The sequence below is a fragment of the Phyllobates terribilis genome, unplaced genomic scaffold (assembly GCF_046119375.1).
Source record: "Phyllobates terribilis strain yellow unplaced genomic scaffold, ASM4611937v1 Scaffold_3__8_contigs__length_932513732, whole genome shotgun sequence".
NCBI classification, from domain to species: domain Eukaryota; kingdom Metazoa; phylum Chordata; class Amphibia; order Anura; family Dendrobatidae; genus Phyllobates; species Phyllobates terribilis.
In genome coordinates this window covers 682037721-682062963 of record NW_027362763.1, presented here as the reverse complement: position 1 = coordinate 682062963, position 25243 = coordinate 682037721, and the positions used below count along the sequence as shown (strand labels likewise).

The 25243-nt window shown below is 32.3% G+C and overlaps 1 protein-coding gene across 6 annotated transcripts in view; it reads right to left on the bottom strand.

The window, feature by feature from the left end:
- Window positions 1-25243, bottom strand: part of CDC42BPA (CDC42 binding protein kinase alpha) — a 140177-nt gene that overhangs the window by 37463 nt on the left and 77471 nt on the right. For all 6 annotated transcript variants that reach the window (XM_073671827.1, XM_073671830.1, XM_073671828.1 and 3 more), the window contains 2 exons: window positions 22176-22281; window positions 21417-21541 (listed from right to left, as the gene is read on the bottom strand). In XM_073671827.1, the coding sequence (XP_073527928.1) occupies window positions 21417-21541; window positions 22176-22281 (231 nt within the window). The remainder of the gene's footprint in view (window positions 1-21416; window positions 21542-22175; window positions 22282-25243) is intronic.

Sequence of the window (25243 nt, the reverse complement as noted above, 5' to 3'; positions counted from 1 at the left end):
GAACATAGGAGCAGTATTATAGTAGTTATATTCTTGTACATAGGGGCAGTATTATAGTAGTTATATTCTTGTACATAGGGGCAGTATTATAGTAGTTATATTCTTGTATATGGGGCAGTATTATAGTAGTTATATTCTTGTACATAGGTGGCAGTATTAAAGTAGTTATATTCTTGAACATAGGAGCAGTATTATAGTAGTTATATTCTTATACATAGGGGCAATATTATAGTAGTTATATCCTTGTATATGGGGCAGTATTATAGAAGTTATATTCTTGTATATGGGGCAGTATTATAGTAGTTATATTCTTGTACATAGTGGCAGTATTATAGTAGTTATATTCTTGTACATAGGAGCAGTATTATAGTAGTTATATTCTTGTACATAGCAGGCAGTATTATAGTAGTTATCTTCTTGTATATAGGGGGCAGTATTATAGTAGTTATATTCTTGTACATAGGGGGCAGTATTCTAGTAGTTATACTCTTGTACATAGGGGCAGTATTATAGTAGTTATATTCTTGTACATAGGAGCAGTATTATAGTAGTTATATTCTTGTGCATAGGGGCAGTATTATAGTAGTTATATTCTTGTATATGGGGCAGTATTATAGCAGTTATATTCTTGTACATAGGGGCAGTATTATAGCAGTTATATTCTTGTACATAACAGGCAGTATTATAGCAGTTATATTCTTGTACATAACAGGCAGTATTATAGTAGTTATCTTCTTGTATATAGGGGGCAGTATTATAGTAGTTATATTCTTGTACATAGGGGGCAGTTTTATAGTAGTTATATTCTTGTACATGGGGGCAGTATTATAGTAGTTATATTCTTGTACATCGGAGCAGTATTATAGTAGTTATATTCTTGTACATAGGGGCAGTATTATAGCAGTTATCTTCTTATACATAGCAGGCAGTATTATAGTAGTTATATTCTTGTATATAGGGGGCAGTATTATAGTAGTTATATTCTTGTTCGTAGGGGCAGTATTATAGCAGATATATTCTTGTACATAGCAGGCAGTATTATAGTAGTTATATTCTTGTATATAGGGGCAGTATTATAGCAGTTATCTTCTTATACATAGCAGGCAGTATTATAGTAGTTATATTCTTGTATATAGGGGGCAGTATTATAGTAGTTATATTCTTGTTCGTAGGGGCAGTATTATAGCAGTTATATTCTTGTACATAGCAGGCAGTATTATAGTAGTTATATTCTTGTACATAGGGGGCAGCATTATAGTAATTATATTCTTGTACATAGGGGCAGTATTATAATAGTTATATTCTTGTACATGGGGCAGTGTTATATTAGTTATATTCTTGTACATAGGGGGCAGTATTATAGTAGTTATATTCTTATACATAGGAGTAGTATTATAGTAGTTATATTCTTGTACATAGGGGGCAGTATTATAGTAGTTATATTCTTGTACATAGGAGCAGTATTATAGTAGTTATATTCTTGTACATAGGAGCAGTATTATAGTAGTTATATTCTTGTATATAGGGGCAGTATTATAGTAGTTATATTCTTGTACATAGGAGCAGTATTATAGCAGTTATATTCCTGTACATAGGGAGCAGTATTATAGTAGTTATATTCTTGAACATAGGAGCAGTATTATAGTAGTTATATTCTTGTACATAGGGGCAGTATTATAGTAGTCATATTCTTGTACAAAGGAGCAGTATTATAGTAGTTATATTCTTGTATATAGGGGCAGTATTATAGTAGTTATATTCTTGTACATAGGGGCAGTATTATAGTAATTATATTCTTGTACATAGGGGCAGTATTATAATACTTATATTCTTGTACATAGGGGCAGTGTTATATTAGTTATATTCTTGTACATAGGGGGCAGTATTATAGTAGTTATATTCTTGTACATAGGAGCAGTATTATAGTAGTTATATTCTTGTACATAGGGGGCAGTATTATAGTAGTTATATTCTTGTACATAGGAGCAGTATTATAGTAGTTATATTCTTGTACATAGGAGCAGTATTATAGTAGTTATATTCTTGTATATAGGGGCAGAATTATAGTAGTTATATTCTTGTACATAGGAGCAGTATTATAGCAGTTATATTCCTGTACATAGGGAGCAGTATTATAGTAGTTATATTCTTGAACATAGGAGCAGTATTATAGTAGTTATATTCTTGTACATAGGGGCAGTATTATAGTAGTCATATTCTTGTACAAAGGAGCAGTATTATAGTAGTTATATTCTTGTATATAGGGGCAGTATTATAGTAGTTATATTCTTGTACATAGGAGCAGTATTATAGCAGTTATATTTCTGTACATAGGGAGCAGTATTATATTAGTTATATTCTTGAACAAAGGAGCAGTATTATAGTAGTTATATTCTTGTACATAGGGGCAGTATTATAGAAGTTATATTCTTGTATATGGGGCAGTATTATAGTAGTTATATTCTTGTATATGGGGCAGTATTATACTTGTTATATTCTAGTACATAGGTGGCAGTATTAAAGTAGTTATATTCTTGAAAATAGGAGCAGTATTATAGTAGTTATATTCTTGTACATAGGAGCAGTATTATAGCACTTATATTCTTGTACATAGGGGCAGTATTATAGTAGTTATATTCTTGTATATGGGGCAGTATTATAGAAGTTATATTCTTGTATATGGGGCAGTATTATAGCAGTTATATTCTTCTACATAGCAGGCAATATTATAGTAGCTATATTCTTATACATAGGGGGCAGCATTATAGTAATTATATTCTTGTACATAGGGGCAGTATTATAGTAGTTTTATTCTTGTACATAGGGGGCAGTATTATAGTAGTCATATTCTTGTACATAGGGGGCAGTATTATAGTAGTCATATTCTTGTACATAGGAGCAGTATTATAGTAGTTATATTCTTGTACATAGGAGCAGTATTATAGTAGTTATATTCTTGTATATAGGGGCAGTATTATAGTAGTTAAATTCTTGTACATAGGAGCAGTATTATAGCAGTTATATTCCTGTACATAGGGAGCAGTATTATAGTAGTTATATTCTTGATCATAGGAGCAGTATTATAGTAGTTATATTCTTGTACATAGGGGCAGTATTATAGAAGTTATATTCTTGTATACGGGGCAGTATTATAGTAGTTATATTCTTGTATATGGGGCAGTATTATAGTAGTTATATTCTAGTACATAGGTGGCAGTATTAAAGTAGTTATATTCTTGAAAATAGGAGCAGTATTATAGTAGTTATATTCTTGTACATAGGAGCAGTATTATAGTAGTTATATTCTTGTACATAGGGGCAGTATTATAGTGGTTATATTCTTGTATATGGGGCAGTATTATAGAAGTTATATTCTTGTATATGGGGCAGTATTATAGTAGTTATATTCTTGTACATAGTGGCAGTATTATAGTAGTTATATTCTTGTACATAGGGGGCAGTATTATAGTAGTTATATTCTTGTACATAGGAGCAGTATTATAGTAGTTATATTCTTGTGCATAGGGTCAGTATTATAGTAGTTATATTCTTGTTTATGGGGCAGTATTATAGCAGTTATATTCTTGTACATAGGGGCAGTATTATAGCAGTTATATTCTTGTACATAACAGGCAGTATTATAGTAGTTATCTTCTTGTACATAGTGGCAGTATTATAGTAGTTACATTCTTGTACATAGTAGCAGTATTATAGTAGTTATATTCTTGTACATAGGAGCAGTATTATAGTAGTTATATTCTTGTACATAGGGGCAGTATTATAGTAGTTATATTCTTGTACATAGTAGCAGTATTATAGTAGTTATATTTTTGAACATAGCAGGCAGTATTATAGTAGTTATCTTCTTGTATATAGGGGGCAGTATTATAGTAGTTATATTCTTGTACATAGGGGGCAGTTTTATAGTAGTTATATTCTTGTACATGGGGGCAGTATTATAGTAGTTATATTCTTGTACATCGGAGCAGTATTATAGTAGTTATATTCTTGTACATAGGGGCAGTATTATAGCAGTTATCTTCTTGTACATAGCAACCAGTATTATAGTAGTTATATTCTTGTATATAGGGGGCAGTATTATAGTAGTTATATTCTTGTTCGTAGGGGCAGTATTATAGCAGTTATATTCTTGTACATAGCAGGCAGTATCATAGTAGTTATATTCTTGTATATAGGGGCAGTATTATAGCAGTTATATTCTTCTACATAGCAGGCAATATTATAGTAGTTATATTCTTGTACATAGGGGGCAGTATTATAGTAATTATATTGATGTACATAGGGGCAGTATTATAATAGTTATATTCTTGTACATAGGGGCAGTATTATATTAGTTATATTCTTGTACATAGGGGGCAGTATTATAGTAGTTATATTCTTGTACATAGGAGCAGCATTATAGTAGTTATATTCTTGTACATAGGGGGCAGTATTATAGTAGTTATATTCTTGTACATAGGAGAAGTATTATATTAGTTATATTCTTGTACATAGGAGCAGTATTATAGTAGTTATATTTTTGTACATAGGAGCAGTATTATAGTAGTTATATTTTTGTACATAGGGGGCAGTATTATAGTAGTTATATTCTTCTACATAGCAGACAATATTATAGCAGTTATATTCTTGTACATAGGGGGCAGTATTATAGTAATTATATTCTTGTACATAGGGGGCAGTAAAACAGTAGCTATATTCTTGTACATAGGAGAAGTATTATAGTAGTTATATTCTTGCACTTAGGGGCAGTATTATAGTAGTTATATTCTTGTACATAGGGGCAGTATTATAGCAGTTATATTCTTGTACATAGGAGAAGTATTATAGTAGTTATATTCTTGTACATAGGGGGCAGTATTATAGTAGTTATATTCTTGTACATAGGAGGCAGTATTATAGTAGTTATATTCTTGTACATAGGAGGCAGTATTATAGTAGTTATATTCTTGCACATAGGAGCAGTATTATAGCAGTTATATTCTTGTACATAGGGGCAGTATTATAGTAGTTATCTTCTTGTACATAGCAGGCAGTATTATAGTAGTTATATTCTTGTATATGGGGCAGTATTATAGTAGTTATATTCTTGTACATAGGGGGCAGTATTATAGTAGTTATATTCTTGTACATAGGGGCAGTATTATAGTAGTTATATTCTTGTACATAGGAGCAGTATTATAGTAGTTATATTCTTGTACATAGGAGCAGTATTATAGTAGTTAAATTTTTGTACATAGGAGGCAGTATTATAGTAGTTATCTTCTTGTATATAGGGGGCAGTATTATAGTAGTTATATTCTTGTACATAGGGGGCAGTTTTATAGTAGTTATATTCTTGTACATAGGGGGCAGTATTATAGTAGCTATATTCTTGTACATAGGGGGCAGTATTATAGTAATTATATTCTTGTACATAGGGGGCAGTAAAACAGTAGCTATATTCTTGTACATAGGAGAAGTATTATAGTAGTTATATTCTTGCACTTAGGGGCAGTATTATAGTAGTTATATTCTTGTACATAGGGGCAGTATTATAGCAGTTATATTCTTGTACATAGGAGAAGTATTATAGTAGTTATATTCTTGTACATAGGGGGCAGTATTATAGTAGTTATATTCTTGTACATAGGAGGCAGTATTATAGTAGTTATATTCTTGTACATAGGAGGCAGTATTATAGTAGTTATATTCTTGCACATAGGAGCAGTATTATAGTAGTTATATTCTTGTACATAGGGGCAGTATTATAGTAGTTATATTCTTGTACATAGGAGAAGTATTATAGTAGTTCTATTCTTGTACATAGGAGCAGTATTATAGTAGTTAAATTTTTGTACATAGCAGGCAGTATTATAGTAGCTATATTCTTGTATATAGGGGGCAGTATTATAGTAGTTATATTCTTGTACATAGGGGGCAGTATTATAGTAGTTATATTCTTGTACATAGGGGCAGTATTATAGTAGTTATATTCTTGTACATAGGAGGCAGTATTATAGTAGTTATATTCTTGTACATAGGGGGCAGTATTATAGTAGTTATATTCTTGTACATAGGGGCAGTATTATAGTAGTTATATTCTTGTACATAGGAGCAGTATTATAGTAGTTCTATTCTTGTACATAGGAGCAGTATTATAGTAGTTCTATTCTTGTACATAGGAGCAGTATTATAGTAGTTAAATTTTTGTACATAGCAGGCAGTATTATAGTAGCTATATTCTTGTATATATGGGGCAGTATTATAGTAGTTATATTCTTGTACATAGGGGGCAGTATTATAGTAGTTATATTCTTGTACATAGGGGCAGTATTATAGTAGTTATATTCTTGTATATGGGGCAGTATTATAGTAGTTATATTCTTGTACATAGGAGCAGTATTATAGTAGTTATATTCTTGTACATAGGGGCAGTATTATATTAGTTATATTCTTATACATAGGAGCAGTATTATAGTAGTTTTATTCTTGTTCATAGGGGCAGTATTATAGCAGTTATATACTTGTATATAGGGGCAGTATTATAGCAGTTATATTCTTCTACATAGCAGGCAATATTATAGTAGTTATATTCTTGTACATAGGGGGCAGTATTATAGTAATTATATTCTTGTAAATAGGGGGCAGTATTATAGTAGTTATATTCTTGTACATAGGAGCAGTATTATAGTAGTTATATTCTTGTACATAGGAGAAGTATTATAGTAGTTATATTCTTGTATATAGGAGCAGTATTATAGTAGTTATATTCTTGTACATAGGAGCAGTATTATAGTAGTTATATTCTTCTACATAGCAGACAATATTATAGCAGTTATATTCTTGTACATAGGGGGCAGTATTATAGTAATTATATTCTTGTACATAGGGGGCAGTATTATAGTAGCTATATTCTTGTACATAGGAGAAGTATTATAGTAGTTATATTATTGTACTTAGGGGCAGTATTATAGTAGTTATATTCTTGTACATAGGGGCAGTGTTATAGTAGTTATATTCTTGTACATAGGAGAAGTATTATAGTAGTTATATTCTTGTACATAGGGGGCAGTATTATAGTAGTTATATTCTTGTACATAGGAGGCAGTATTATAGTAGTTATATTCTTGTACATAGGAACAGTATTATAGTAGTTATATTCTTGTACATAGGGGGCAGTATTATAGTAGTTATATTCTTGTACATAGGAGAAGTATTATAGTAGTTATATTCTTGTACGTAGGAGCAGTATTATAGTAGTTATATTCTTGTACATAGGGGGCAGTATTATAGTAGTTATATTCTTGTACATAGGAGAAGTATTATAGTAGTTATATTCTTGTACATAGGGGCAGTATTATAGTAGTTATATTCTTGTACATAGGGGCAATATTATAGTAGTTATATTCTTGTACATAGGAGAAGTATTATAGAAGTTATATTCATGTACATAGGAGAAGTATTATAGTAGTTATATTCTTGTACATAGGAGAAGTATTATAGTAGTTATATTCTTGTACATAGGGAACAGTATTATAGTAGTTATATTTTTGTACATAGGGGCAATATTATAGTAGTTATATTCTTGTACATAGGAGAAGTATTATAGAAGTTATATTCATGTACATAGGAGAAGTATTATAGTAGTTATATTCTTGTACATAGGAGAAGTATTATAGTAGTTATATTCTTGTACATAGGGAACAGTATTATAGTAGTTATATTTTTGTACATAGGAGGCAGTATTATAGTAGTTATATTCTTGTACATAGAGGCAGTATTATAGTAGTTATATTCTTGTACATAGGGGTCAGTATTATAGTAGTTATATTCTTGTACATAGGGGGCAGTATTATAGTAGTTATATTCTTGTACATAGGAACAGCATTATAGTAGATGTATTCTTGTACATAGGGGCAGTATTATAGTAGTTATATTCTTGTACATAGGAGCAGTATTATAGTAGTTATATTCTTGTACATAGGGGTCAGTATTAAAGTAGTTATATTCTTGTACCTAGGGAGCAGTATTATAGTAGTTATATTCTTCTACATAGGAGCAGTATTATAGTAGTTATATTCTTCTACATAGGAGCAGTATTATAGTAGTTATATTCTTGTACATAGGAGCAGTATTATAGTAGTTATATTCTTGAACATAGGAGCAGTATTATAGTAGTTATATTCTTGTACATAGGGGGCAGTATTATAGTAGTTATATTCTTGTACATAGGAGCAGTATTATAGTAGTTATATTCTTGTACATAGGAGCAGTATTATAGTAGTTATATTCTTGTACATAGGAAGCAGTATTATAGTAGTTTTATTCTTGTACATAGAGGCAGTATTATAGTAGTTATATTCTTGTACATAGGGGCAGTATTATAGTAATTATATTCTTGTACATAGGGGGCAGTATTATAGTAGTTATATTCTTGTACTTAGGGGCAGTATTTTAGTAGTTATATTCTTGTACTTAGGGGGCAGTATTAAAGTAGTTATATTCTTGTACCTAGGGGGCAGTATTATAGTAGTTATATTCTTGTACATAGGAGAAGTATTATAGTAGTTATATTCTTGTACATAGGGGCAGTATTATAGTAGTTATATTCTTGTACATAGGAGCAGTATTATAGTAGTTATATTCTTCTACATAGGAGCAGTATTATAGTAGTTATATTCTTCTACATAGGAGCAGTATTATAGTAGTTATATTCTTCTACATAGGAGCAGTATTATAGTAGTTATATTATTGAACATAGGAGCAGTATTATAGTAGTTATATTCTTGTACATAGGGGGCAGTATTATAGTAGTTATATTCTTGTACATAGGAAGCAGTATTATAGTAGTTATATTCTTGTACATAGGAGCAGTATTATAGTAGTTATATTCTTGTACATAGGAAGCAGTATTATAATAGTTTTATTCTTGTACATAGAGGCAGTATTATAGTAGATATATTCTTGTACATAGGGGGCAGTATTATAGTAGTTATATTCTTGTACATAGGAGAAGTATTATAGTAGTTATATTCTTGTACATAGGGGCAGTATTATAGTAGTTATATTCTTGTACATAGGGGCAGTATTATAGTAATTATATTCTTGTACATAGGGGGCAGTATTATAGTAGTTATATTCTTGTACTTAGGGGCAGTATTTTAGTAGTTATATTCTTGTACATAGGGGCAGTATTATAGTAGCTATATTCTTGTACATAGGAGAAGTATTATGGTAGTTATATTCTTGTACATAGGGGCAGTATTATAGTAGTTATATTCTTGTACATAGGGGGCAGTATTATAGTAGTTATATTCTTGTACATAGGAGAAGTATTATAGTAGTTATATTCTTGTACATAGGAGAAGTATTATAGTAGTTATATTCTTGTACATAGGAGCAGTATTATACTAGTTATATTCTTGTACATAGGAGAAGTATTATAGTAGTCATATTCTTGTACATAGGGGGCAGTATTATAGTAGTTATATTCTTGTACATAGGAGGCAGTATTATAGTAGTTATATTCTTGTACATAGAGGCAGTATTATAGAAGTTATATTCTTGCATATGGGGCAGTATTATAGTAGTTATATTCTTCTACAAAGGAGCAGCATTATAGTAGTTATATTCTTGTACATAGGGGAGCAGTATTATAGTAGTTATATTCTTGTACATAGGAGCAGTATTATAGCAGTTATATTCTTGTACATAGGGGCAGTATTATAGTAGTTATATTCTTGTATATGGGGCAGTATTATAGTAGTTATATTCTTGTATATGGGGCAGTATTATAGAAGCTATATTCTTGTATATGGGGCAGTATTATAGTAGTTATATTCTTGTACATAGGAGAAGTAATATAGTAGTTATATTCTTGTACATAGGGGCAGTATTATAGTAGTTATATTCTTGTACAGAGGAAGCAGTATTATAGCAGTTATATTCTTGTACATAGGGGGCAGTATTATAGTAGTTATATTCTTGTACATAGGGGCAGTATTATAGTAGTTATATTCTTGTATAGAGGAAGCAGTATTATAGTAGTTATATTCTTGTACATAGAGGCAGTATTATAGTAGTTATATTCTTGTATATAGAGGCAGTATTATAGTAGTTATATTCTTGTACATAGGGGGCAGTATTATATTAGTTATATTCTTATACATAGGAGCAGTATTATAGTAGTTATATTCTTGTTCATAGGGGCAGTATTATAGCAGTTATATTCTTGTATATAGGGGCAGTATTATAGCAGTTATATTCTTCTACATAGCAGGCAATATTATAGTAGTTATATTCTTGTACATAGGGGCAGTATTATAGTAATTATATTCTTGTACATAGGGGGCAGTATTATAGTAGTTATATTCTTGTACATAGGAGCAGTATTATAGTAGTTATATTCTTGTACATAGGGGGCAGTATTATAGTAGTTATATTCTTGTACATAGGAGAAGTATTATAGTAGTTATATTCTTGTACATAGGAGCAGTATTATAGTAGTTATATTCTTCTACATAGCAGACAATATTATAGCAGTTACATTCTTGTACATAGGGGGCAGTATTATAGTAATTATATTCTTGTACATAGGGGGCAGTATTATAGTAGCTATATTCTTGTACATAGGAGAAGTATTATAGTAGTTATATTATTGTACTTAGGGGCAGTATTATAGTAGTTATATTCTTGTACATAGGGGCAGTGTTATAGTAGTTATATTCTTGTACATAGGAGAAGTATTATAGTAGTTATATTCTTGTACATAGGGGCAGTATTATAGTAGTTATATTCTTGTACATAGGGGCAGTATTATAGTAGTTATATTCTTGTACATAGGAAGCAGTATTATAGTAGTTATATTCCTGTACATAGAGGCAGTACTATAGTAGTTATATTCTTGTACATAGAGGGCAGTATTATAGTAGTTATATTCTTGTACATAGGAACAGTATTATAGTAGTTATATTCTTGTACATAGGGGGCAGTATTATAGTAGTTATATTCTTGTACATAGGAGAAGTATTATAGTAGTTATATTCTTGTACGTAGGAGCAGTATTATAGTAGTTATATTCTTGTACATAGGGGGCAGTATTATAGTAGTTATATTCTTGTACATAGGAGAAGTATTATAGTAGTTATATTCTTGTACATAGGGGCAGTATTATAGTAGTTATATTCTTGTACATAGGGGCAATATTATAGTAGTTATATTCTTGTACATAGGAGAAGTATTATAGAAGTTATATTCATGTACATAGGAGAAGTATTATAGTAGTTATATTCTTGTACATAGAAGTATTATAGTAGTTATATTCTTGTACATAGGGAGCAGTATTATAGTAGTTATATTCTTGTACATAGGAGGCAGTATTATAGTAGTTATATTCTTGTACATAGAGGCAGTATTATAGTAGTTATATTCTTGTACATAGGGGGCAGTATTATAGTAGTTATATTCTTGTACATAGGAACAGTATTATAGTAGATGTATTCTTGTACATAGGGGCAGTATTATAGTAGTTATATTCTTGTACATAGGAGCAGTATTATAGTAGTTATATTCTTGTACATAGGGGTCAGTATTAAAGTAGTTATATTCTTGTACCTAGGGGGCAGTATTATAGTAGTTATATTCTTGTACATAGGAGCAGTATTATAGTAGTTATATTCTTGTACATAGGAGCAGTATTATAGTAGTTATATTCTTGTACATAGGGGCAGTATTATAGTAGTTATATTCTTGTACATAGGAGCAGTATTATAGTAGTTATATTCTTCTACATAGGAGCAGTATTATAGTAGTTATATTCTTCTACATAGGAGCAGTATTATAGTAGTTATATTCTTCTACATAGGAGCAGTATTATAGTAGTTATATTCTTCTACATAGGAGCAGTATTATAGTAGTTATATTCTTGTACATAGGGGGCAGTATTATAGTAGTTATATTCTTGTACATAGGGGGCAGTATTATAGTAGTTATATTCTTGTACATAGGAGCAGTATTATAGTAGTTATATTCTTGTACATAGGAGCAGTATTATAGTAGTTATATTCTTGTACATAGGAAGCAGTATTATAGTAGTTTTATTCTTGTACATAGAGGCAGTATTATAGTAGATATATTCTTGTACATAGGGGGCAGTATTATAGTAGTTATATTCTTGTACATAGGAGAAGTATTATAGTAGTTATATTCTTGTACATAGGGGCAGTATTATAGTAGTTATATTCTTGTACATAGGGGCAGTATTATAGTAATTATATTCTTGCACATAGGGGGCAGTATTATAGTAGTTATATTCTTGTACTTAGGGGCAGTATTTTAGTAGCTATATTCTTGTACATAGGGGCAGTATTATAGTAGCTATATTCTTGTACATAGGAGAAGTATTATGGTAGTTATATTCTTGTACATAGGGGGCAGTATTATAGTAGTTATATTCTTGTACATAAGGGCAGTATTATAGTAGTTATATTCTTGTACGGAGGAAGCAGTATTATAGTAGTTATATTCTTGTACATAGAGGAAGTATTATAGTAGTTATATACTTGTACATAGGGGGCAGTATTATAGTAGTTATATTCTTGTACATAGGAACAGTATTATAGTAGTTATATTCTTGTACTTAGGGGGCAGTATTATAGTAGTTATATTCTTGTACATAGGAGAAGTATTATAGTAGTTATATTCTTGTACGTAGGAGCAGTATTATACTAGTTATATTCTTGCACATAGGAGAAGTATTATAGTAGTTATATTCTTGTACATAGGGGCAGTATTATAGTAGTTATATTCTTGTACATAGGAGAAGTATTATAGTAGTTATATTCTTGTACATAGAAGTATTATAGTAGTCATATTCTTGTACATAGGGGGCAGTATTATAGTAGTTATATTCTTGTACATAGGAGGCAGTATTATAGTAGTTATATTCTTGTACATAGAGGCAGTATTATAGTAGTTATATTCTTGCATATGGGGCAGTATTATAGTAATTATATTCTTCTACAAAGGAGCAGCATTATAGTAGTTATATTCTTGTACATAGGGGAGCAGTATTATAGTAGTTATATTGTTGTACATAGGAGCAGTATTATAGCAGTTATATTCTTGTACATAGGGGCAGTATTATAGTATATTCTTGTATATGGGGCAGTATTATAGTAGTTATATTCTTGTATATGGGGCAGTATTATAGAAGCTATATTCTTGTATATGGGGCAGTATTATAGTAGTTATATTCTTGTACATAGGAGAAGTATTATAGTAGTTATATTCTTGTACATAGGGGGCAGTATTATAGTAGTTATATTCTTGTACATAGGGGCAGTATTATAGTAGTTATATTCTTGTACAGAGGAAGCAGTATTATAGTAGTTATATTCTTGTACATAGAGGCAGTATTATAGTAGTTATATTCTTGTATATAGAGGCAGTATTATAGTAGTTATATTCTTGTACATAGGGGGCAGTATTATATTAGTTATATTCTTATACATAGGAGCAGTATTATAGTAGTTATATTCTTGTTCATAGGGGCAGTATTATAGCAGTTATATTCTTGTATATAGGGGCAGTATTATAGCAGTTATATTCTTCCACATAGCAGGCAATATTATAGTAGTTATATTCTTGTACATAGGGGGCAGTATTATAGTAATTATATTCTTGTACATAGGGGGCAGTATTATAGTAGTTATATTCTTGTACATAGGAGCAGTATTATAGTAGTTATATTCTTGTACATAGGGGGCAGTATTACAGTAGTTATATTCTTGTACATAGGAGAAGTATTATAGTAGTTATATTCTTGCACATAGGAGCAGTATTATAGTAGTTATATTCTTGTACATAGGAGCAGTATTATAGTAGTTATATTCTTCTACATAGCAGACAATATTGTAGCAGTTATATTCTTGTACATAGGGGGCAGTATTATAGTAATTATATTCTTGTACATAGGGGGCAGTATTATAGTAGCTATATTCTTGTACATAGGAGAAGTATTATAGTAGTTATATTATTGTACTTAGGGGCAGTATTATAGTAGTTATATTCTTGTACATAGGGGCAGTGTTATAGTAGTTATATTCTTGTACATAGGAGAAATATTATAGTAGTTATATTCTTGTACATAGGGGCAGTATTATAGTAGTTATATTCTTGTACATAGGGGCAATATTATAGTAGTTATATTCTTGTACATAGGAGAAGTATTATAGAAGTTATATTCATGTACATAGGAGAAGTATTATAGTAGTTATATTCTTGTACATAGGGAGGAGTATTATAGTAGTTATATTCTTGTACATAGGAGGCAGTATTATAGTAGTTATATTCTTGTACATAGAGGCAGTATTATAGTAGTTATATTCTTGTACATAGGGGGCAGTATTATAGTAGTTATATTCCTGTACATAGGAACAGTAATATAGTAGATGTATTCTTGTACATAGGGGCAGTATTATAGTAGTTATATTCTTGTACATAGGAGCAGTATTATAGTAGTTATATTCTTGTACATAGGGGTCAGTATTAAAGTAGTTATAGTCTTGTACCTAGGGGGCAGTATTATAGTAGTTATACTCTTGTACATAGGAGCAGTAATATAGTAGTTATATTCTTGTACATAGGAGCAGTATTATAGTAGTTATATTCTTGTACATAGGGGCAGTATTATAGTAGTTATATTCTTGTACATAGGGGCAGTATTATAGTAGTTATATTCTTACACATAGGGGGCAGTATTATAGTAGTTATATTCTAGTACATAGGGGGCAGTATTATAGTAGTTATATTCTTGTACATAGGAGAAGTATTATAGTAGTTATATTCTTGTACATAGGGGCAGTATTATAGTAGTTATATTCTTGTACATAGGAGCAGTATTATAGTAGTTATATTCTTCTACATAGGAGCAGTATTATAGTAGTTATATTCTTCTACATAGGAGCAGTATTATAGTAGTTATATTCTTCTACATAGGAGCAGTATTATAGTAGTTATATTCTTCTACATAGGAGCAGTATTATAGTAGTCATATTCTTGTACATAGGAGCAGTATTATAGTAGTCATATTCTTGAACATAGGAGCAGTATTATAGTAGTTATATTATCGTACATAGGGGGCAGTATTATAGTAGTTATATTCTTGTACATAGGAGCAGTATTATAGTAGTTATATTCTTGTACATAGGAGCAGTATTATAGTAGTTATATTCTTGTACCTAGGAAGCAGTATTATAGTAGTTTTATTCTTGTACATAGAGGCAGTATTATAGTAGTTATATTCTTGTACATAGGGGGCAGTATTTTAGTAGTTATATTCTTGTACATAGGAGAAGTATTATAGTAGTTATATTCTTGTACATAGGGGCAGTATTATAGTAGTTATATTCTTGTACATAGGGGCAGTATTATAGTAATTATATTCTTGTACATAGGGGGCAGTATTATAGTAGTTATATTCTTGTACTTAGGGGCAGTATTTTAGTAGTTATATTCTTGTACATAGGGGCAGTATTATAGTAGCTATATTCTTGTACATAGGAGAAGTATTATGGTAGTTATATTCTTGTACATAGGGGGCAGTATTATAGTAGTTATATTCTTGTACATAGGAGCAGTATTATAGTAGTTATATTCTTGTACATAGGGGTCAGTATTAAAGTAGTTATAGTCTTGTACCTAGGGGGCAGTATTATAGTAGTTATATTCTTGTACATAGGAGCAGTAATATAGTAGTTATATTCTTGTACATAGGAGCAGTATTATAGTAGTTATATTCTTGTACATAGGGGCAGTATTATAGTAGTTATATTCTTGTACATAGGGGCAGTATTATAGTAGTTATATTCTTACACATAGGGGGCAGTATTATAGTAGTTATATTCTAGTACATAGGGGGCAGTATTATAGTAGTTATATTCTTGTACATAGGGGCAGTATTATAGTAGTTATATTCTTGTACATAGGAGCAGTATTATAGTAGTTATATTCTTCTACATAGGAGCAGTATTATAGTAGTTATATTCTTCTACATAGGAGCAGTATTATAGTAGTTATATTCTTCTACATAGGAGCAGTATTATAGTAGTTATATTCTTCTACATAGGAGCAGTATTATAGTTGTCATATTCTTGTACATAGGAGCAGTATTATAGTAGTCATATTCTTGAACATAGGAGCAGTATTATAGTAGTTATATTATTGTACATAGGGGGCAGTATTATAGTAGTTATATTCTTGTACATAGGAGCAGTATTATAGTAGTTATATTCTTGTACATAGGAGCAGTATTATAGTAGTTATATTCTTGTACCTAGGAAGCAGTATTATAGTAGTTTTATTCTTGTACATAGAGGCAGTATTATAGTAGTTATATTCTTGTACATAGGGGGCAGTATTATAGTAGTTATATTCTTGTACATAGGAGAAGTATTATAGTAGTTATATTCTTGTACATAGGGGCAGTATTATAGTAGTTATATTCTTGTACATAGGGGCAGTATTATAGTAATTATATTCTTGTACATAGGGGGCAGTATTATAGTAGTTATATTCTTGTACTTAGGGGCAGTATTTTAGTAGTTATATTCTTGTACATAGGGGCAGTATTATAGTAGCTATATTCTTGTACATAGGAGAAGTATTATGGTAGTTATATTCTTGTACATAGGGGGCAGTATTATAGTAGTTATATTCTTGTACATAGGGGCAGTATTATAGTAGTTATATTCTTGTACGGAGGAAGCAGTATTATAGTAGTTATATTCTTGTACATAGAGGTAGTATTATAGTAGTTATATACTTGTACATAGGGGGCAGTATTATAGTAGTTATATTCTTGTACATAGGAACAGTATTATAGTAGTTATATTCTTGTACATAGGGGGCAGTATTATAGTAGTTATATTCTTGTACATAGGAGAAGTATTATAGTAGTTATATTCTTGTACATAGGGGCAGTATTATAGTAGTTATATTCTTGTACATAGGAGAAGTATTATAGTAGTTATATTCGTGTACATAGGAGGCAGTATTATAGTAGTTATATTCTTGTACATAGAGGCAGTATTATAGTAGTTATATTCTTGTACATAGGAGCAGTATTATAGTAGTTATATTCTTGTACATAGGAGCAGCATTATAGTAGTTATATTCTTGTACATAGGGGAGCAGTATTATAGTAGTTATATTCTTGTACATAGGAGCAGTATTATAGCAGTTATATTCTTGTACATAGGGGCAGTATTATAGTAGTTATATTCTTGTATATGGGGCAGTATTATAGAAGCTATATTCTTGTATATGGGGCAGTATTATAGTAGTTATATTCTTGTACATAGGAGAAGTATTGTAGTAGTTATATTCTTGTACATAGGGGGCAGTATTATAGTAGTTATATTCTTGTACATAGGGGCAGTATTATAGTAGTTATATTCTTGTACATAGGGGGCAGTATTATAGTAGTTATATTCTTGTACATAGGGGCAGTATTATAGTAGTTATATTCCTGTACATAGGGGGCATTATTATAATAGTTATATTCTTCTACATAGCAGGCAACATTATAGCAGCTATATTCTTGTACATAGGGGGCAGTATTATATTAATTATATTCTTGTACATAGGGGGCAGTATTATAGTAGTTATATTCTAGTACATAGGAGAAATATTATAGTAGTTATATTCTTGTACATAGGGGGCAGTATTATAGTAGTTATATTCTTGTACATAGGGGCAGTATTATAGTAGTTATATTCTTGTACAGGGGAAGCAGTATTATAGTAGTTATATTCTTGTACATAGGAACAGTATTATAGTAGTTATATTCTTGTACATAGGGGGCAGTATTATAGTAGTTATATTCTTGTACATAGGAGAAGTATTATAGTAGTTATATTCTTGTACGTAGCAGTATTATAGTAGTTATATTCTTGTACATAGGGGGCAGCATTATAGTAGTTATATTCTTGTACATAGGAGAAGTATTATAGTAGTTATATTCTTGTACATAGGGGCAGTATTATAGCAGTTATATTCTTGTACATAAGAGAAGTATTATAGTAGTTATATTCTTGTACATAGGAGAAGTATTATAGTAGTTATATTCTTGTACATAGGAGAAGTATTATAGTAGTTATATTCTTGTACATAGGGGGCAGTATTATAGTAGTTATATTCTTGTACATAGGGGGCAGTATTATAGTAGTTATATTCTTGTACATAGGAACAGTATTATAGTAGATGTATTCTTGTACATAGGGGCAGTATTATAGTAGTTATATTCTTGTACATAGGAGCAGTATTATAGTAGTTATATTCTTGTACCTAGGGGTCAGTATTAAAGTAGTTATATTCTTGTACCTAGGGGGCAGTATTATAGTAGTTATATTCTTGTACATAGGAGCAGTATTATAGTAGTTATATTCTTGTACATAGGAGCAGTATTATAGTAGTTATATTCTTGTACATAGGGGCAGTATTATAGTAGTTATATTCTTGTACATAGGGGCAGTATTATAGTAGTTATATTCTTGCACATAGGGGGCAGTATTATAGTAGTTATATTCTTGTACATAGGGGGCAGTATTATAGTAGTTATATTCTTGTACATAGGAGAAGTATTATAGTAGTTATATTCTTGTACATAGGGGCAGTATTATAGTAGTTATATTCTTGTACATAGGAGCAGTATTATAGTAGTTATATTCTTCTACATAGGAGCAGTATTATAGTAGTTATATTCTTGTACATAGGGGGCAGTATTATAGTAGTTATATTCTTGTACAGAGGAACAGTATTATAGTAGATGTATTGTTGTACATAGGGGCAGTATTATAGTAGTTATATTCTTGTACATAGGGGGCAGTATTATAGTAGTTATATTCTTGTACATAGGGGCAGTATTATAGTAGTTATATTCCTGTACATAGGGGGCATTATTATAATAGTTATATTCTTCTACATAGCAGGCAACATTATAGCAGCTATATTCTTGTACATAGGGGGCAGTATTATAGTAATTATATTCTTGTACATAGGGGGCAGTATTATAGTAGTTATATTCTAGTACATAGGAGAAGTATTATAGTAGTTATATTCTTGTACTTAGGGGCAGTATTTTAGTAGTTATATTCTTGTACATAGGGGCAGTATTATAGTAGTTATATTCTTGTACATAGGAGAAATATTATAGTAGTTATATTCTTGTACATAGGGGGCAGTATTATAGTAGTTATATTCTTGTACATAGGGGCAGTATTATAGTAGTTATATTCTTGTACAGGGGAAGCAGTATTATAGTAGTTATATTCTTGTACATAGGAACAGTATTATAGTAGTTATATTCTTGTACATAGGGGGCAGTATTATAGTAGTTATATTCTTGTACATAGGAGAAGTATTATAGTAGTTATATTCTTGTACGTAGCAGTATTATAGTAGTTATATTCTTGTACATAGGGGGCAGCATTATAGTAGTTATATTCTTGTACATAGGAGAAGTATTATAGTAGTTATATTCTTGTACATAGGGGCAGTATTATAGCAGTTATATTCTTGTACATAAGAGAAGCATTATAGTAGTTATATTCTTGTACATAGGAGAAGTATTATAGTAGTTATATTCTTGTACATAGGGGGCAGTATTATAGTAGTTATATTCTTGTACATAGGAGGCAGTATTATAGTAGTTATATTCTTGTACATAGGGGGCAGTATTATAGTAGTTATATTCTTGTACATAGGAACAGTATTATAGTAGTTATATTCTTGTACATAGGAACAGTGTTATAGTAGTTATATTCTTGTACGTAGCAGTATTATAGTAGTTATATTCTTGTACATAGGGGGCAGCATTATAGTAGTTATATTCTTGTACATAGGAGAAGTATTATAGTAGTTATATTCTTGTACATAGGGGCAGTATTATAGCAGTTATATTCTTGTACATAAGAGAAGCATTATAGTAGTTATATTCTTGTACATAGGGGCAGTATTATAGTAGTTATATTCTTGTACATAGGGGCAGTATTATAGTAGTTATATTCTTGTACATAGGAGCAGTATTATAGTAGTTATATTCTTGTACATAGGGGGCAGTATTATAGTAGTTATATTCTTGTACCTAGGGGGCAGCATTATAGTAGTTATATTCTTGTACATAGGAGCAGTATTATAGTAGTTATATTCTTGTACATAGGGGCAGTATTATAGTAGTTATATTCTTGTACATAGGAACAGCATTATAGTAGATGTATTCTTGTACATAGGGGCAGTATTATAGTAGTTATATTCTTGTACATAGGAGCAGTATTATAGTAGTTATATTCTTGTACATAGGGGGCAGTATTATAGTAGCTATATTCTTGTACGTAGGAGCAGTATTATAGTAGTTATATTCTTGTACATAGGGGCAGTATTATAGTAGTTATATTCTTGTACATACGGGCAGTATTATAGTAGTTATATTCTTGTACATAGGGGGCAGTATTATAGTAGTTATATTCTTGTACATAGGAACAGTATTATAGTAGATGTATTCTTGTACATAGGGGCAGTATTATAGTAGTTATATTCTTGTACATAGGAGCAGTATTATAGTAGTTATATTCTTGTACATAGGGGGCAGTATTATAGTAGCTATATTCTTGTACATAGGAGCAGTATTATAGTAGTTATATTCTTGTACATAGGGGCAGTATTATAGTAGTTATATTCTTGTACATAGGGGGCAGTATTATAGTAGTTATATTCTTGTACATAGGAACAGTATTATAGTAGATGTATTCTTGTACATAGGGGCAGTATTATAGTAGTTATATTCTTGTACATAGGAGCAGTATTATAGTAGTTATATTCTTGTACATAGGGGGCAGTATTATAGTAGTTATATTCTTGTACCTAGGGGGCAGTATTATAGTAGTTATATTCTTGTACATAGGAGCAGTATTATAGTAGTTATATTCTTGTACATAGCAGACAGTCTTATAGTAGTTATATTCTTGTATATAGGGGCAGTATTATAGTAGTTATATTCCTGTACATAGGAGCAGTATTATAGTAGTTATATTCCTGTACATAGGGGCAGTATTATAGTATTTATTTTTGTTGTACATAGGGGGCAGTATTATAGTAGTTATATTCTTGTAGATAGAGGTAGTATTATAGTAGTTATATTTTTTAAAGTTTTCTTACCCACACCTGATTTAAACTTCCGCACAGTATTGTATATATTGGCTTTTTGATTGGAGATGCAGTTAACCATGCTGTTGCTGCTTTACTATTAAAAAGCTTTCTGTCACCTTAATACTCATGTCATCAGTAATATTGGAAGGGAGAATCCTTATGACCTGATGTGTAATTTTATGGTGCAGATGTGAGTGACGCTGAGGACTCACCACTGGATTATCTCAGTGATCTGCGCCTCCCAATGAGCCACAGACTCCTTCTTGTCAGCCAGGTCCCTCATCTCGTCCTCCAGCTGCCTGTTGTTAATATTCTGTTTCTCAAGCATGGAGTTGAGCTTGAATTAAAAAAAAAAAAAGTATAGAAATCTATTAAAGGGGTATTCCACACTCACACAGTTACGTCATGTCATCAGGATATGCCGGCTCCGAAGTGCAAAAGATGAGACCAAGTTCTGGAGATCGGTGAAGCTCTCAGAGATGGATACTGCCCCGATCAGACACTTGTGGTGTATCCTGGACATTTCTCAGTACACATGAAGTTTGCAAAAGTTTTGTTGAGAAGAGTTATATTAATGTATCCAAGCAGAGCTAAGTGTAAGAGTTTGTGCACATGTGGAGAATTTGCACTTTTTCTGCACCAAGAACCATAATGTTGGCAGGAAAATAAATCTTTTATGCGTTTTTCCCCCCACTTATTTGAATGGTTGAAAACAGCTGAAAGAATTGACAAGCTGTAGATCTGAAGGTTCACGTCCGCAAGGAAAAACAGCAGCGTGTGCGAAAGATTTCATGAATCTCTTTGCTGGTACTGTAAACGGCAGCATTTTTTACACTTGAAAAATGTGTGAAAAAAAAAAAAAAATCCTTAATAGACAAGAAGCAGAATTCTGAATGCAGCTCTGGAGAATGAATTTAGGGTTTATTCATACAGAAAGTGTGATTTCCCATATCGTGCAGTAGGACTGGTACCTTATCGAGATCCTTCGACAGCCTCTTGTTTTCCTCAGCCAGCAGCGCCCGCTCACGCTCAAATTTCTGCTTCAGCTCCGCCTCGAACTCTTCTCGCTCACTTTGACTGAAGGAATAAAAGTATAAATGGATGTTATTAACCCATTGATCAGGTCAGGTTAAAATCGATGAGAAATAACGTTTTCAGGGAAACTCCGACTACAAGATTGGAGAGTTCTCATTGCACAGTTATAATGGAGGACAAACATGGCAGCCGTGGGGGACTTCGGTAGGCCCCTGGCTGCCTTGGAAGTACCGCAAAGTCTCGTCATGGGGAAGGAAGGGTGAGGGGCACCTGAAATGATATGACAGCTCGATCGTGTGCCATAAATGCAGCTGTAAAAGAGTGACAGCGGCATTTAAGGATTTCAACAGCAGCAATCTGAACCAGCTCCGGTCGCTGCTGTTAGAGGCGGACATCGGCTGTACAAGACATCCTGCGCCCGCCTTGTGATTTACATATACGGTACAGACCAAAAGTTTGGACACACCTTCTCATTTAAAGATTTTTCTGTATTTTCATGACTATGAAAATTGTACGTTCACACTGAAGGCATCAAAACTATGAATTAACACATGTGGAATTATATACTTAACAAAAAAGTGTGAAACAACTGAAAATAAGTCTTATATTCTAGGTTCTTCAAAGTAGCCACCTTTTGCTTTGATGACTGCTTTGCACACTCTTGGCATTCTCTTGAGGAGCTTCAAGAGGTAGTCACCGGAAATGGTCTTCCAACAATCTTGAAGGAGTTCCCAGAGATGCTGAGCACTTGTTGGCCCTTTTGCCTTCACTCTGCGGTCCAGCTCACCCCAAACCATCTCGATTGGGTTCAGGTCTGGTGACTGTGGAGGCCAGGTCATCTGGCGTAGCACCCCATCACTCTCCCTCTTGGTCAAATAGCCCTTACACAGCCTGGAGGTGTGTTTGGGGTCATTGTCCTGATGAAAAATAAATGATGGTCCAACTAAACGCAAACCAGATGGAATAGCATGCTGCTGCAAGATGCTGTGGTAGCCATGCTGGTTCAGTATGCCTTCAATTTTGAATAAATCCCCAACAGTGTCACCAGCAAAGCACCCCCACACCATCACACCTCCTCCTCCATGCTTCACGGTGGGAACCAGGCATGTAGAGTCCATCCGTTCACCTTTTCTGCGTCGCACAAAGACACGGTGGTTGGAACCAAAGATCTCAAATTTGGACTCATCAGACCAAAGCACAGATTTCCACTGCTCTAATGTCCATTCCTTGTGTTCTTTAGCCCAAACAAGTCTCTTCTGCTTGTTGCCTGTCCTTAGCAGTGGTTTCCTAGCAGCTATTTTACCATGAAGGCCTGCTGCACAAAGTCTCCTCTTAACAGTTGTTGTAGAGATGTGTCTGCTGCTAGAACTCTGTGTGGCATTGACCCGGTCTCTAATCTGAGCTGCTGTTAACCTGCGATTTCGGAGGCTGGTGACTCGGATAAACTTATCCTCAGAAGCAGAGGTGACTCTTGGTCTTCCTTTCCTGGGGCGGTCCTCATGTGAGCCAGTTTCTATGTAGCGCTTCATGGTTTTTGCAATTGCACTTGGGGACACTTTCAAAGTTTTCCCAATTTTTCAGACTGACTGACCTTCATTTCTTAATGTAATGATGGCCACTCGTTTTTCTTTACTTAGAATTTGTATTATGGCAAGAAAAAAGCAGCTAACAGTCTTTTCAGTAGGACTATCAGCGGTGTATCCACCAGACTTCTGCACAACACAACTGGTGGTCCCAACCCCATTTATAAGACAAGAAATCCCACTTATTAAACCTGACAGGGCACACCTGTGAAGTGAAAACCATTTCCGGTGACTACCTCTTGAAGCTCATCAAGAGAATGCCAAGAGTGTGCAAAGCAGTCATCAAAGCAAAAGGTGGCTACTTTGAAGAACCTAGAATATAAGACATATTTTTAGTTGTTTCACACTTTTTTGTTAAGTATATAATTCCACATGTGTTAATTCATAGTTTTGATGCCTTCAGTGTGAATGTACAATTTTCATAGTACAATCTTTAAATGAGAAGGTGTGTCCAAACTTTTGGTCTGTACTGTAGGTCACATGTTGGGAAAAGGGTAAGAACATGAAGGTGAAAGCAGGATGAAATCTAAAATACAGGACGGTGTCTGTTCAGAGGCAGAAGTGAGGCCGAATTGCAGGGAGGGGGTGAGAGAAAATACATAAAAGTGCGGAATGAGACCAACAATCAAGTGGGGGAGCAAGGATGGAAAGCTGTGATTCTACGGTGTAATCGAAAGTTCCTCAACTTTATGTCTTAAAACTCCTAATATTATAAAAACACTGCTTAGTGTCAATCAATGGAAACAGACATTTGCAAAAAGCCGCCACAAATAATTCTGACCAAATATATACAGTCATGGCCGAAAGTGTTCACACCCTTGAAATTTTTCCAGAAAATTAAGTTTTTCTCACAGAAAATTATTGCAATTACACATGTTTTGGTATACACACGTTTATTTCTTTTGTTTGTATTGGAACAATACAAAAAAAATTAACAGAAAAAAGGTAAATTGGACATAATTTTACACAAAATCCCAAAAATGGGCCAAACAAAATTGTTGGCACCTTTCCAATATTGTGGGTAAACAACTTTGTTTCAAGCATGTGATGAGCGTTTCAACTCACCTGTGGCAAGTAACAGGTGTGGGCAATATGAAAATCAGACCTGAAACCAGATAACAAGGGGAGAAGTTGACTCAATCTTTGCATTGTGTGTCTGTGTGTGCCACACTAAGCATGGAGAACAGAAAGAGGAAAAGAGAACTGTCTGAGGACTTGAGAACCAAAATTGTTGAAAAAAATAATCAACAATCTGAAGGTTACAAGTCCATCTCCAGAGATCTTGATGTTCCTTTGTCCATGGTGCGCAACATAAATCAATGCACTGCAGCTAATCTCCCTGGATGTGGACGGCAGAGAAAAATTGATGGAAGGTTGCAACACAGGATAGTCCGGATGGTGGATAAGCAGCCCCAATCAAG